Source organism: Hyla sarda, chromosome 5 (genome assembly GCF_029499605.1).
Source record: "Hyla sarda isolate aHylSar1 chromosome 5, aHylSar1.hap1, whole genome shotgun sequence".
Classification (NCBI taxonomy): Eukaryota; Metazoa; Chordata; class Amphibia; order Anura; family Hylidae; genus Hyla; species Hyla sarda.
Genome location: NC_079193.1, coordinates 234,065,681 through 234,080,970, shown reverse-complemented (window position 1 = coordinate 234,080,970; position 15,290 = coordinate 234,065,681). Strand labels below are relative to the sequence as shown.

At 40.5% G+C, this 15,290-nt stretch overlaps 1 protein-coding gene across 1 annotated transcript in view; it reads right to left on the bottom strand.

The window, feature by feature from the left end:
• Positions 1 to 1,659: 1,659 nt before the first annotated feature.
• The window catches only part of NRSN1 (neurensin 1), a 33,584-nt gene continuing 19,953 nt past the window's right edge, over positions 1,660 to 15,290 (bottom strand). The window contains exons 2-3 of the mRNA XM_056521291.1: positions 11,050 to 11,247; positions 1,660 to 8,109 (exon numbers count right to left, since the gene is read on the bottom strand). Of these exons, the coding sequence (XP_056377266.1) occupies positions 7,711 to 8,109; positions 11,050 to 11,238 (588 nt within the window). The 5' untranslated portion in view covers positions 11,239 to 11,247 and the 3' untranslated portion in view covers positions 1,660 to 7,710. The remainder of the gene's footprint in view (positions 8,110 to 11,049; positions 11,248 to 15,290) is intronic.

Below are 15,290 nucleotides of genomic sequence, written 5' to 3'. Positions count from 1 at the left end.
TAGAACCTAAAAGGGTTAATTCTTGGCTGGTGGAAGGGGGAGGAGGGCTTACACCTGAGCATGCACACAGACAGTGAAGATAGGAGCTGCTACTGATAACACCATGGATGGGCAGTGCTGCATTTACTTCTATCCCAATCCATCTTTAGGCAGTTGTAGATGTGTATTAGATCTAATGCAACCAGAAAGAAGTGTGTAAATGCTACATCTGCTTTGTTGTCCTTTGCTTGTTTCTCTTCATGCTCTCCAGGTAAGTTCTGTACTCTTTGCTATGTGCCGCTCAGATGCTTCCTTTTAGCCATTCCTTCACGCACACATGGACAGTTACTGCAGCTTCATACCCCTCTTCCCTGTCTTATATTTACTGTATTACACTATATAGATTTTTGGTGACTGATGACGTTTTTGGGACCACCTATTTATAATCTGGACAGTTTATGGGTCTATAATATTATAGATTGTGCTTTAAGGCCCACTACCTTCAAGTTAGGCAGAGTGACAGCCTCTTTCTGTTAGTGGCACTGGCTAAAAAAGGGGCTTCTGAGCAAGGGACCATTTTCTATGTTGTCCCTATGCCAAATTCCCCCTCTATCCTTTAAAACAGACCTTTCAGCAGTAGTTGAAGTGACAACCATAATAAAGGGAATATGTCAGCTCTAGTTAATGCTCAGAGAGAGGAAGTGTCAAGGAGAATGCATGCCTCCTCCCTCCCCCACCCTTCCTTGCTTTGACTGATTGACATGCACTGCTCAGTACTGGTAGATCAGTACTTTATATCAATCAATCATTGCAGGGAGTAGTGATTCCCAGGATCAGATCCAATTTAATTCAATGTTTAATAGGAGGTAGGAATGCTATTGAGTTTTATTATATCGGGAGCTCGTGTAATATAAAAAAAACATTATAACTATAGAAAATCAACGCAAAATGTTACTAAAAACAGGACTTACTTGCCAAATATCCTTCAGCAGGATACTGCTATATGAGTAAGATTGATGACTGTCAGGTGATCAGAGCTGACTAGTTGCTGGGTTACAGGGATTGGGCTGATATAGGACCAGCTTTTTTTCCTGGCACCTATGGACGGTGGATCCCTGGCACCTATGGACAGTGGATCTCTGTCGCTACCACAGAGCAGAGCCCCAGCAGTATCAAAGACGAATTATTACAGATAACAGGGCTGCATACAGGAACCTGTCATGTACATAGTAGGAGGGGGATGTGGTGCAGATACTGCACATGTCTCCTCAAAAGATGAACCCTTCTGCAATTTCGACCATGAACAATTGTGTTAATCCAAAAGGTAACGGCAAATTTAGGAAACAAAAACACTGTTCTTGTGTTAGGAGGACCGTGCCAGAACACAAATTTGCTGGGACTGTTTTAGAAAAAATCGGGAAAGTCCTGACAACTTTGATACTGTTGACAAGTATGTAAACAGTGCCACTTTTGTACATGAGCTGTATCTGATATTGCAATGAATTGTACACAAAACTGGCACCATTCCTAGAGAATAGATCAGATACTTTTTCTAATCTCACACAACACCTTCAGGTCATTTTGCCCTGGTTTAAACCATCATTTTAATTTTTAGAAACTGAGCAATGTTAAACCGCTTCCAAGGCAACTTGAAAGGAATAATCAAAACAGAGACATTAATAGTGCATTAGCTGTATTTAATGCCTCGATTCTAACAACACTCAGACATGTACTGTGCTGAAGTCACTGAACAAAGTGCTGCAAATGTCTCTGCCGGTCATTGCACAATCAAGAGTATAACATCTGCTCATGATTCAGGAGATAAAGAGAATACATGTATTACAGAGAGATTTACACACAACAACAAATGAAGCAAAATAATGGTGAGGCGTCAAAATGGAGTGGGACAATATACGTTTTTCTTTATATGAGTTGTAAGGTTCAATTTGATCTATTATTGCATAATTTTATCTTAAAAATCAAAACAAACTCCTCTGTTCATGCATTCAAAATTTTGTAAAAATAGTTTTCGCTCAACATCTAAAAGAAGAGATTCAATAATATTTTCTTTTCATAAATGTCCCTGAGAATGCTAAGTTTATTTAGATATGTGATTCCTAACGTACATTAGGCTATAACTAGGCAATAGTAGAGCAATAAATAAAAAATGAGCAGTACTTGGAATAATATATTTGTTACAGTGAAACTAATAGCAAAAGCAGCATAGTGACTGTGATGATAGGAGACAGATAGACTGTATTCTGACCACATGTTTATGACATTTCCTCGGTCCAGAATATAGCTGTTAACGGGAATCTGTCAGCTGTATCTGTTGCTGTGAGCTCCAGACATTGTTGGATAACTGTTAAGGTAGAAAAGCAACTGTATCTTTCCTGGAGCTGATGGTGGTTACCAAACTTATTAAAATGCATTTTTTATTTCTCAGCCAAACGCCAATGGAGGTGGAGCGAGATACCCAAGTGCCACAGCAAGGCACATCTCCACATACGGCCTCACCTCCCAGCCTCTCCTTGAATGTAAGCCAAACCCAGCATATCAATAATAGAGGGGCTAGGAAGTGAGTTGGGCTCCAATTCCTTGACACTTGGTTGAGAAAGTAGAAGGCAATATCCTAAGAGAACAAATAAATGCACCCACCGCACAGTATGTATCTACGGGTCCGGGAAAATGGGGAGGCATCGGTGGGTGCTCAGGAGCGCTCAGAAGGCTTTATGATACTTGACTTGGATTGCGTGAACCCCTAGGTGTCATTTAATATACTGCTGGATCTTGGACTGTGGCAGTTTAGGTCTGAACCCTCCTCTACATAGATATCGGATTAGCTATCAACAGGTGTGCCCTCCCCATTGTTCCTCCTCTGGAAAAAGAGCTGACAGATTCCCTTTAAACATATGTTTGAAGTATATCTGAGATTAGTAAGAAAGTATGCTTTTTTTTCCCAAAAACAGCACCACCTTAGCCTAATGGGCTGTGTCTGGTATTGCTGCTTAGCCACACTGAAGTACACATACCTGAGCAGCTCATGGACAAGAGCAGCTCTATTTCGGGAAAAAGCAAACCCCTTATTATAGTCTTGAACAACCCAATAATTGGAGTTTTTCTATATTTATTTTAAGCATAATTTTATGCTGGTGTACAAAAAAAGTAACAGAATTTTGCACAAGCCTTACTTTACTAAAAAAAAATGTGCTACTTTTCTGTGTTAGCCACTTTTGCACCGCTTCCGCCAAAGGGGCATGGCTTCGGCACATAGGGGGCATGGTTTGGTTGTAGTAATTTTGTAGCCACATCTATTTTATGCATAGAAGAAAAAAAATGTGCAAATTATACATTACAACTAAAGCTAGCATAAACTAGAAAGTGCACACTTGGAAAAAAAAGGGTGAAAAAGTTGCAAATGAGAAATTTCCCCCAAAGTTTTTCTTTCCCTTGACTTATGCATCATGGAATGGACTTATGTATCATTTCTAGTTGGATGATACTTAACATCATAGTAAAAAGGCTTCTGTGAGATCAGAGGAAAAAGTTTCCCACTTTTGTCAATGGGTTGTATCTTGTATTGCAGCTTTTCACCATTGATTTAAATGATGGCTAAAATGCAATACCAGACATTGCCATAGAAAAGAGTGGCACTGTTTTTAATAACTATTTACCAGGGGTCAAGTCTTGGGAAAAAAGTGGGGGAATTCACCCAAGATTTCCACTCAAGGGCTGGTCCTGTTAATAGGAACGGTGTTCATGCTGTGGAAAAAGTGTAGGAGCTCAGTTCCACCCGTTCCTGGAGGACTTGAGCCCTGGATACAACCCTTTTAAGCATGGGAAGCTGTTCTAATAAGACCAGGTGGGCAAAAAGGGTCCATCATATATTAAAAAGAAATTATTCGAATTATTTGGCATATTTCTTACTATTTTAATAAATTATAACTCATGTTTGATTTGCCATTTGATGTTTATGTTCTACTGAGTTTCCCTGTTCTAACAGGACAGAGTCATTTAAACCAACATTCCGTCCCATAAAAGTAGACAGAATAAGAAAACACTGCACAATATATATATATAGTAACAATAAAACAAGCGCAAAACAGAAATGTATCTACTGGCTCATTGAGTTCTACATTAACCAGTAGTAGTAGTAAGCACTAGGTAAAAACTCCAATAGAACACATTGGGGAGTCAATTTGTTCGTTTTTTTTTTCTTTACATGAATTCGAGACAAATTGATTCTTCCATTGTTTTCTATGAACTAACAAATCAAGAAATTGGTAACATATAGCAAATAAGTTGTAATAATTTTCTCTCAGCACCATTCCTGCTTCCCCTCACAGTAGAGTTCTTAAATGCTAGAAGCAGGTTCCTACCTTAGGGGAGTCCTTAGGCTCTTGTGACAAATGGCCTTTTTATTTTTTATTTTTTTTGGGAGAACTGCCACAGCAGTTTTTAAGCCAAAGCCAGAAGTCTATTCAAAAGGAACAGGAAATACTGTACTTCTCCTTCCTTTTGGATCCACTTTTGGCTTTGGCTCAAAAACTACTGCGGCAGTTCTCCGGAAAGCTGCCATGTTTGACACCAGCCTTATACACCTGAATACAGCTTGATTTTCCCTCAGTATGGGTCGGACACCCTAGTGGTGGAAGTGGTGAAGAGCTTGGCTGGTTCCATAAACCCTATAGACGTAGCATATAGTGCTGAACCACACCTCTATTCAAACTCTTCACCACAGTTGTAAGGAAGGAAGGAATGGTGGACTTGGGTGGTCCCACCCGTTACACATCCTTTGAATAGATGATAATTGTAATTAGTAAGAAAATTCCTTAAAGGTCGCTTTCACATGAGCAGAAAATGGATGAATTTGGCATCAGGCTGACTATGACGGCCAAAGGACTGTTTCACACAAGCATAAGGGCTTATGATTGTAATACAGATCCCAAATATTAATGTATTACGGGTATATTAGAAATAGCATCAGTAAGTCATCTTTATTGTATCCATATTTTTGGACAGGTTTGTCTTCTAGGCAGAAAACTCATCCTTATTTTTTCAAAATGGATGTAATATAGACGACGTACTGATGACGTATCAATGCAATAGGGATCAAATATGGAACACCTACAGATGCATCCGTATTTAAATCCATCGCCACAGACTTCAATGGGTGTTTTCCATCTGCAAAATCAATAAAAGTAGCACAAGCTGCATTTTTTAAATATGTGCATATTTTACAAGCCCATGTGATTAGCCACGTAGACAAATATTAGGTCTGTATTATGAGTCAAAAAAAATGGATGAAATACAAAATATGCTTGTGTGAAAAGTGGCCTAAGTGTGAAGAAAAAGTAAGGAATCTCCTTAGTGAAATATAGAATGCAGCTGTTAAAGGGGTACTCCCGTGGAAACCTTTTTTTTTTATTAATTGGTGCCAGAAAGTTAAACAGATTTCTAAATTACTCCTATTGAAAAATCCTTATCCTTCCAGTACTTATCAGCTGATGTATACTCCACAAGAAGTTCTTTTCTTTTTTAATTTCCTTTCTGTCTGACCACAATTTTCTCTGCTGACACCTCTGTCCATTTTAGGAACTGTCCAGAGCAGGAGAGGTTTGCTATGGGGATTTGCTCCTAATCAGTTCCTAAAATGGACAGAGGTGTCAGCAGAGAGCACTGTGGTCTGGTCAGACAAAAAGGAAAGAACTTCCTCTGTACTATACAGCAGCTGATAAGTACTGGAAGGATTAAGATTTTTAAATAGAAGTAATTTACAAATCTGTTTAACTTTCTGGCACCAGTTGATTTAAAAATGTTTTCCAGTACCCATTTAATGAATACATTTGGATAATATATTCTGCACTGCTAATGGTTTCTACAGAGAACAATGAAGGGGAAGGTGACCTGCAAGCGGTTTTCCCGTTTAAGATAAGTAATGCTTTAAGGGGTTTTGCAGTGAAAAGTAACTTATCCCTGATAGCACAGGGTCCAATCATTCTCTATGGGAGCACCGAAGAGACCCGAATGCTGTACTTGGGCATCTCTGGAGCTTCCATGGATATTAATGGAGTGTGTGCCGTCCCCAGCACGCGCTCCTCTCAGAGAGCCAGGGCCGTGCAGGAGATCCCAGGGAGTCCCAGCATTTGGACCCCCGCGATCTGACACCTCTCCATTCTTCTGTGGATAGGGGATAAGTTACTTTTCGCTGCTCAATCCCTTTAATGTAACTCATGTTGCAACGTTATAATTTTTTTCTGGTTGTTTCAATGTATTCTCAGTTTTCAAGCTCTTGGTAGCCATCATTGACTGAAAATGTTCTTGTTTACATTTAGAGGTTGAAAACCTGTACAGATTTACTAACTTTTATCAGGGGTGGCACCAGTTTTCTGTCATCTGACATGGGCCGGCAGCCAGAGTAGAAACTATGAGATGCATAGAATGCGACTAAGATCACTATGCTGTTTCTTCCACCCACTGAATTAGCACTGTAATACCAGCCATAGTGCAGGGTGGGCTGTGAGAAAACAATAGAGGCTCCTCACTCGCAACAGTGTTGTAGGATCACTGCTTCTTCCCAATTTGTCAAACCGGCTGCCATTTTAACAACCGGTTTGTGGGAACTGGAGAACTGATTGGATTCAAACACCGATTGGCATTGCCAAAAGGCTGCTACAACTATATCCTCTGCAGGCAAATCCTCTGTGAGTGAATTACATAAACAGCACAAATCCTAGGCTATTTTTACACTGACACTAAATTGATCCATAGACCCTCCCTCCACTGTTATCCTATAGAGACCAAACTGAGCAAAGTAAAACCCAACGTATGTTGTCCATTAAAGATCAGAATGACCTCCAATGGGCAACATACGTTGGGTTTTACTTTTATCTGCTGTATGGAGGCATAGAGTAAAGAAATGTATGCAGAATGTTAGACATGGGAGCTTATGTATGGCCGAGGGATGAGGTGTCCTCAGATGTATACTTTGGGGAAAAACAACAATGTATATCTTAGATGGACACTGAAATGTGACAATAGCCTGAACAAATTTTTACAATGTATCAAGCAGTTTAGCTCACAGATAATAGTTATTGGATACAATGATACTGAACTGTCAGAATACTAGTTTCTGATGTCTGAATCCAACAAGAATGTTTTCTTTCACTGAAATCTAACATTTTCCAAAAGAAACTAAAGCATAAAATATATCACAAAGCTGCTAAACTATTAAATGAAGGCGATATGAAAAGTTTTTCCAAAAATGTGACCCCAGTCTTCTTCATTCTTTATTTCTATCACACCAGGAAAAGCCCTCACACTTTTGTCAGTTTTGTCTTTCCATCTCTAACATATGTGTTCCTTTCCCTTCACACTTGAATTTTATATTATTATTATATTTATGCTGAATTTAAGTTTGAAAGAACGTTATGAGCGAGTGTGAAAAGAACAGCACAACACAGACAATATTTTGCCATCACCACTGGGGACTATTGATGGGACAGACTGAATGTTAACAGCAGTGTTCAATTCAGAAGATTTACCATGAAGATCGGGTAAGCCTCCAAACAATAACACACAAAATTTCAGGATCTTTTCACATTTTGCTATTATTTGGCCTATTCATTTTTTTCAGCCATGTACAGTTGGACTGTACCACAAAAGACCCTACTGTAACACTCACAAAAGCTGACCTTTTCATATAATTACGTGTACAATGATGGGTAAATGTCAGGTTTCAGATGAAGGTTGGACATTATGAACCTTGGATAGAGTAACAGGTATCTTTGATTCTCCGGGAGCCGGGGCCTTCGTCACAGGGTGCACATGAGCCTTAAGGTCTGCTATTCTTTCTTTAAATTTTTGTTGAAGGTACTTCTCTTCTTTGGAGTAACTTTTAGCAAAAGCAGACATTAAAAGACATGCCGCCAAAGTAGTCCCCCCGGCACAAAACATGATTGCACCTGCCAATTTACAAATATCAAGTGCCCTGTTGAACTGGACTGCATGGCTATCCACCACAATAAAATCATCTTCTCCAAAGGCTTCAACTTTTGGTGACACCAGAAATCCAACTGCAAGAACTGTTATGCCTGTCAGCATGAAGACAATGCCAGATATGAGTCCGACCTAAAAGGAAAGTATGCAAGGTCAGTGATCCAGCAGAGGTATCTGTAATAAAGCACACAATATCGGCCAACATAGAGAGATGGAGCAACAAAAAACTGTCTAATAGTAAAACCGTCTGATGTTACAATAACAACCAATCACACCTCAGCTTTTATGTTTTAAAGGGGTACTCCGGTGGAAAACATTTTTCTTTAAAGCAACTGGTGCCAAAAGTTAAACAGATTTGTAAAATACTACTATTTAAAAATCTTAATCCTTCCTGAACTTTTCAGCTGCTGTATACTACAGATACACTAAAGAGGAAGTTGAGTTGTTCTTTTCTTTTTGAATTTCTTTTTTGTCTGCTCACAGTGCTCTCTGCTGACACCTCTGTCCATGTCAGGAACTGTCCAGAGCAGGAGAGGTTTGCAATGGGGATTTGTTTCAATTCTGGACAGTTCCTAACAGAAAAGAACAACTCAACTTCCTCTGGAGTTTTTTGCAGAAGTCATTTATAACTCTGTTGACTTTCTGGCACCAGTTGATTAGAAAAGATTTGTTGTCCACCAGAGTACTCCTTTAAGGAGCTCTGGTAAAATGTAAGCTGAGCTGTGATTGGTTGTAAACCAAGCCGTTTTACTATAAGATATTGATTATTTCCCCTGATATCTGTAATAAACCTTCACTGGTGGCTGAAGCAATAACCTTATACCAAGGCAAACAAATAAACGGCACTCAATCATTTCAGGTGAAGTTTGCAGAGATTACTCACCCATTGATGACAACACATTAGTGAAACAGAGTTACAGTAGATATTAACAGAGCACCAAAAGGAAACTTTTGGGCCAAAACTGAAAATTTGGGAGGTGCTTGGCCGAAAACACTCATTGGCCGAGAAAATGTCATAGCAACTACTGTACACATAAATATGATTATTTTAGCTTGTTTAGCATTATATAAGTACATTAACCTATTAAATCAGCAATAACAAAGATAATATAACAATATTAACTGTTTTCATCAATCTCCTCTTGAATGTTTTAAAGGGATATTCCGGGCAAAAACATCTTATCCCCTATTGAAAGGATAGGGGATAAGATGTCCGATCGCGGAGGGCCCGCCGCTGGGACCCCCCCCCGCGATACTCCCCCTCCCATAGAAATGAATGGAGGGGGCATGGTGTGACGTCACGTCCCCGTCTCGGAAGCCCAGAGGTTTCTGAAACTTCAGACCAGCTATGCATGGAATGCGGGTTGCAGCAGGGAGATCGTGGGGGGGGGGGCCCACTGCCTCCCCCATCCCCGGTTTTATAATTACCTGTTCCCGGGGCCCATGCTACTTCTTGCTCCTGCTGCGTCCTGCGTTACGCTGTGCGCAATGACGAGTGACGTGACGTGCGTGACGTGACGTCACCGTCAGTGCGCACAGTGACAGCTCAGGAGGACGCCACCGGAGCCAGATGTAGAGTGGACCCCGGGAACAGGTAATTATACAACCGGGGAGGCAATGGGGCCAGGGCGGTGCGGCGGGTCGGGGGGGGGGGGCGGTCGCGGTGGGGCGGGTCTGGGGGGGGGGCGGTCGCGGTGATAGGTCTCAGGACCCCCAGACAGGCAGGGGGAGAGAAGCGGGTGGCGGCGGCTACCTATGGCACCACAAAAGCCACTGCAGTGCATTGATTTAAAGCTCCCGCTTTAAATCAATGATCTGCAGCGGTGTCGCGGGGGGATAAATAGCCGATAACTTTTACCAGAATATCGGTATAAGTTATCGGCTATCGGCCCTAACCTCCACCGATTATCGGTATCGGCCCTAAAAAAACGATTTCCGTCGATCCCTAATGCTTGGCATGGATCTCATAGAGAAGTGAGTGCTTTCCAATGTAAACAAATATCTACTATTTCTCTATGTTTAAAGAGTACTGCATGCTTTCTGGAAGACCCAATACTAGTTAGGGGACAATAAATACAACATTTCAAGGCACATTTTGAGTTGTAAGCTCTTCAGGCCGAAAACATAAAGAAACACATACTTACAGTGCTTGTGTTTTGGGTCGGCACATGTATTGTCTGTTCACCTGTCCCCTCAGGGGTGTCCTGCCTTAGTCGGTGATTGGCTGATTGTGAAATTGGGCTTGCCGACCCCAAACATGAGAAGTTATGTGCAACAGGGCCAGCTCTGGGAGAACAGCATCGGAGAGGGAGTGAGGATTTTTTTTCCACTAGGCTGAGCACATTTTTAGATAAAACGTACAACTCGGAATATGCCTTTAACAAAACATGTAATTTTATTCTGTTTAAAAGGAGTTTACCAGGATTAGAACAAACATAGCTGCTTAATTTCAAAAACACCACCACACCTGTCCTCAGGTTTTGCGTGGTATTACAACTTGGTTTCATGCACACAAACTGAGGACAAGAGTGGATCTCTGTCTTAAAGATGCCCCTAGACATCTTAAGATATAATGTCTGATCATGGGGATCCCGCAGCTAGGACCCCCATGATCTCTGTGCAGCACCTGGTGTTTGTTTGGAACCATGGGTGTGGGCAGAGGGGGTTGTGACGTCACAGCCACGTCCCTTGTGACGTTACACCACACCCCCTCAATGCAAGTCTATGGGAGGGGGCTTGGCAGCCACCACACCCCCTCTCAAAGACTTCCATTGAGGGGGTGTGGTGTAATGACACGAAGGGCGTGGTCATGATGTCACGACCCCCACCGACCACACCAAGCAATCAGAATAAAATGTTCCGAATGCTGGGGCAGCAGAGTACCTCTAAAGAAAGCAGTAATGTTTTTTTTAAACCTGGATAACCCTTTTAACTGTAAAAAAAAAAAAATGAAAAAAATAAGTTTACTTGCTTTAAGAAAAAATAAATAAATAAATAAATAAATATATATATATATATATATATATATATATATATATATATATATATATATATATTGAAGAGTCTGCTCACCTTCCAGATAATAGAGCTCCACCGGCTAGGCGATCTCTGTATCTGAAAATCATCATCATATTCCCATATCGAAGCTGTGCAGTCCTCATAAAATTGATGCAGATAGGACCGAACTCCATAGCGATGGTAACCTCCTTCAGGAGTATTTTGCGCCTGCTTGGATCCACAGATGTCAGCGCACGAACTCATCCTTATTAACTGAAATTATAGACATTTATGAAATATTGTATGACAGAAACCAAAGAACTATTTGTGTGTAGGTTTTAGCTATAAGGAGAACATAAAAATATGCTTCCCTGGATTAATATTTGGCTAATCTAGTTCACAAGGGGCCTATACTCACCATGTCCCATGCACTGGAACACGTAATGGTGTACAATGGTACAAGTGAACAAATAACGACTGTATGGGTCCTATTACACGGGGAAATTATAGGGTGAACAGAACAACATCACTATGTCACCATTATATATAACTACAGCAGCGGTGAAAGCACGGCAGCACTCCAGAAGTATGGTGAATAGTGGGTTTATTATCAACAAGAAATGTACAGCTTCTTGGTGATAATAAAGCTACTACTCACCATACTTCTGGAGTGCTGCCGTGCTTGCACCGCTGCTGTATCTAGAGGGACCTAGGACCAGGGTCCAACCACAGCCTGCACCCACCTACTCGTGTTTCAGTGCTGCTCCACCTGCTAGCTATTCATTATATGTAACTATATATATAAAGGCTAGCAATCAGCCGATTGGCAAGCAAAGCTTGTTTTTTGGCTGATCAGGAGGGTTCTTGTGTATTCTGTCAAAAACAGTACAACAAATTTGCTTAAAGTTTGGTTAATAAAGCATTTATCAGATGTGGTCCACTTTAAAGGGGTACTCCACTGGTCAGCGTTCTGAAGTAAATGCTCCTAATGTTATTTTTGCACTGCGGGGTCAGCCACGCCCCCTTGTGACGTCATGGCCACACCCCTCAATGCAAGTTTATGGGAGGGGGCGAAGTGGCTGCCACACCCCCTCCCATAGACTTGCATGGGGGGTGTGGTTATGATGTCAGGAGGGGGCATCAGCAGTGCGAAAACCGCATTTGGAACATTTATTTTCAAACGCTGGCCAGTGGAGTACCCCTTTAAAGTGTTCGGAACATTTACTTCCAAACACTGGCCAGTGGAGTACCCCTTTAAAGTGTTCGGAGCATTTACTTCCGAAGGCTGGCTAGTGGAGTACCCCTTTAACACATGTTTTGTTTCATCTGTCACTTTGTACTGTGCTGAGGTCCATTCAGGGGATCAGCTCTGTGGCATTGAATGAGTTAAACCACCAATAAGAGGAGGTGATCATCACAGAAAACTGGGAGAATATTAGATTGTGAAATTGGATACAAGGATGCAACAAGGTTCAACAAGATGCTTTGTTTCATTACTCAGACTTCAGCACAGTGCCTATGATGTAAAACATATGTCTGACAACATGTAGTCTAGCACATGTCTACCATGTACTATTGTGTGCCATGTGCGAGGAAAAGGGAGAAAATAAGGGTTACATTTATATAAAAGACATTTGTCTAGATAATTATCGATCTATTTATCTATCTATCTATCTAATATCTATCTATCTATCTTGTAGGGAATTTTACCCCTTTCTTTTTTCCCTCCTCTCCATTTTTGTCACTAAGTATATTTCCAAAGGTGGTATTGACATGACATTTTCATCAGATGCTGGTAACAACCTACATAATCCATAAATACAAAGAAACCAAAAGAAATAATCTCACAAAAAAGTTGTGTATAAGGGTACGTTCACATGTGCATGTTTTCTGCTGCAGATCTGCTGCAGACTAGCTGTAGCCGATTTTGCTACCCATTGAAATCAATAGACAGTAAAATCTACAGCAGCACATCTGCAGCAAAAAAAAGAAAAATGTGTGAACGCACACTAATAATAAGAAATGACACAGAGAAAACGTTTTAAACACATGAAAAAGGGAGGTGCAAAAAGGCATGGAAAGCCTATCAGTAATCTATCAGTAATTAAAAAGCCATCCAGCCCCTTGGCAGTGCAAATTAATATCAGCAGGTGCAGTCCTAACTGATGGCCTACCAAATGGTCTCATTGCTATGGTGTCACACAAGACATTTCATGATGGGTAAAAGCAAAGAGCTGTCTCAAGATCTTTGCAACCTAATTGCAACCTAATTGCAAAACATAACAAAGTTATTAAGAGTTGTCGAAGAGCCACAGACTACTTGTACTTGTTGTCTCAAAGAAACAGTATTTAGTGTGAAAAATTGTGACATGTTCAATACTTATTTCACCTGCTGCAAATATACATATGTATATATATATATTGTACAAAAAGTTTTTTATGGAAAAATATTTTATGAAAAAAAAAAAAAAAAACTATTGGGGAGATTTATCAAAACCTGTGCAAAGGAAAAGTTGCCCAGTTGCCCATAGCAACCAATCAGATCGCTTCTTTAATTTTTAACAAGTCCTCTGCAAAATGAAAGAAGTGATCTGATTGGTTGCTATGGGCAACTGGGCAGCTTTTCCTTTCCACGGGTTTTGATAAATCTCCTCCTAGGTTTTTTCTGACCAACGTGATTATTACACAGAGACACACATGAGACAAATTGTAAGATCCAATGACTGGTTAGTGGGTGAAAGTGTGATTTATTACATATGTTTGGTCCAGTAGGCCTTTGTTTAGGACAAACAAGGACACCAAGAGCTCTGGAAGTGTGTTACTTATATTCCTTGTTGTCTGGTTTTATGTATCCTGCATACATAAATAATTATGGAGATTTTCTAATGAGCACTTTACTCCGTGCTGAACAATCCTTTCATTAAAGTCCCCTTAAACATTTGGAACATATCCACAGAATACAACATAAATGCCTACTAGGCACAGGTCCCACTTCTGCTCTTTCCATTGACGTCTATAGGAGTTACTGATCTAGTCAAGAAACAACCAAGTGCTGCATGTTTGACTTAAAGAATACCTCTCATAATCTTGTTAAATTGCATAATCCTCCCAGTTCACTGCCCCCTTCATGATAAACCACCCCCTGCCTTTTTTTTTATTATTATTAAGGAATATGCCAAAACTTTATTTATTTTAGGTTTCTACATTGATATTGCTCTGTATTTTCTGCTCAGTCTCAGTCAGATTCACAGACTGGAAAGGGGTGTTCCCCAGCAGGCTGTAACATCATCTGAAGCCATACAGGGGAGAACTTCCTCCCTCACTCTGCTACACACAGCCCAGATCAGTTCAGTGTGTGAGATGAGCTATGATTGGATAAGGCTGCACACACACACCCTCAGCATTTCCTTTTTTTCGACTTCTGCTAGGCCAGCAGGAGTCCAAAGTCTGTGCAAAAGATGGGGGGAAATGTGCTCTGGACAAGTAGGGAGACACCTACTTTTTTGAACATAAATAAAACATAGAAAACTTAAAATACATTAGAAAGATTTTTTATTTACCATAAAGAGTGCAATAGCAAAAACATTTTTAATGAGAGTGCCTGAGAGTGCCCATTTAACTCTCATAGACTTTGCTGTAGAGAGCAAATACAACCAACGCTTCACTGAACTCTATAGAGAATGCATTGGTACAGAGGTGTGACATACTAGATATACTTTATGAGGAGAACTTTATTATTAGTAAGTCTCCCTGAAGTGTCTACGATTTCCTTAACAATGAAGTTGTATTCTCAAGAGATACATTCAGCAGGATAAACACAATAAACATTGCTCTTAGTGGTATGAAGCCATTTCTGAGGCTGTTTCTGTCTGTACTCCAGGTTCTCTCCGCCCACATCACAATTTTAGAATCATTTTAGGGAAGATTTATCAAAACCTGTGTAAAGGAAAAGTGGTGCAATTGCCCATGGTAACCAATCAGAACGCATCTTTCATTTCTCACAGGCTTCTTTTAAAATGATAGAAGCAACCTGATTGGTTGCTATGGGCAACTGCACCACTCTTTCTCTGCACAGGTCTTGATAATTCTCCCGCTTTAAGGCTATGTTCCCATGGTCTGTATTGTTATTCTTTTTTGTATGAGGCAACGTTCCACACAGTTTTGTCAGCCTTATGTTTGCTTTTTGTTCGGTCTTTTTCAGCCCGTTATGGCTCAAAAAGGGCCCAAAATACTGTGTGGGAACATAGCCTCACAATGTGACTCATGAATCACTGAATGAGCTGCTGTCTCTCTCTTCTCTCCTGTTATTGACTGCA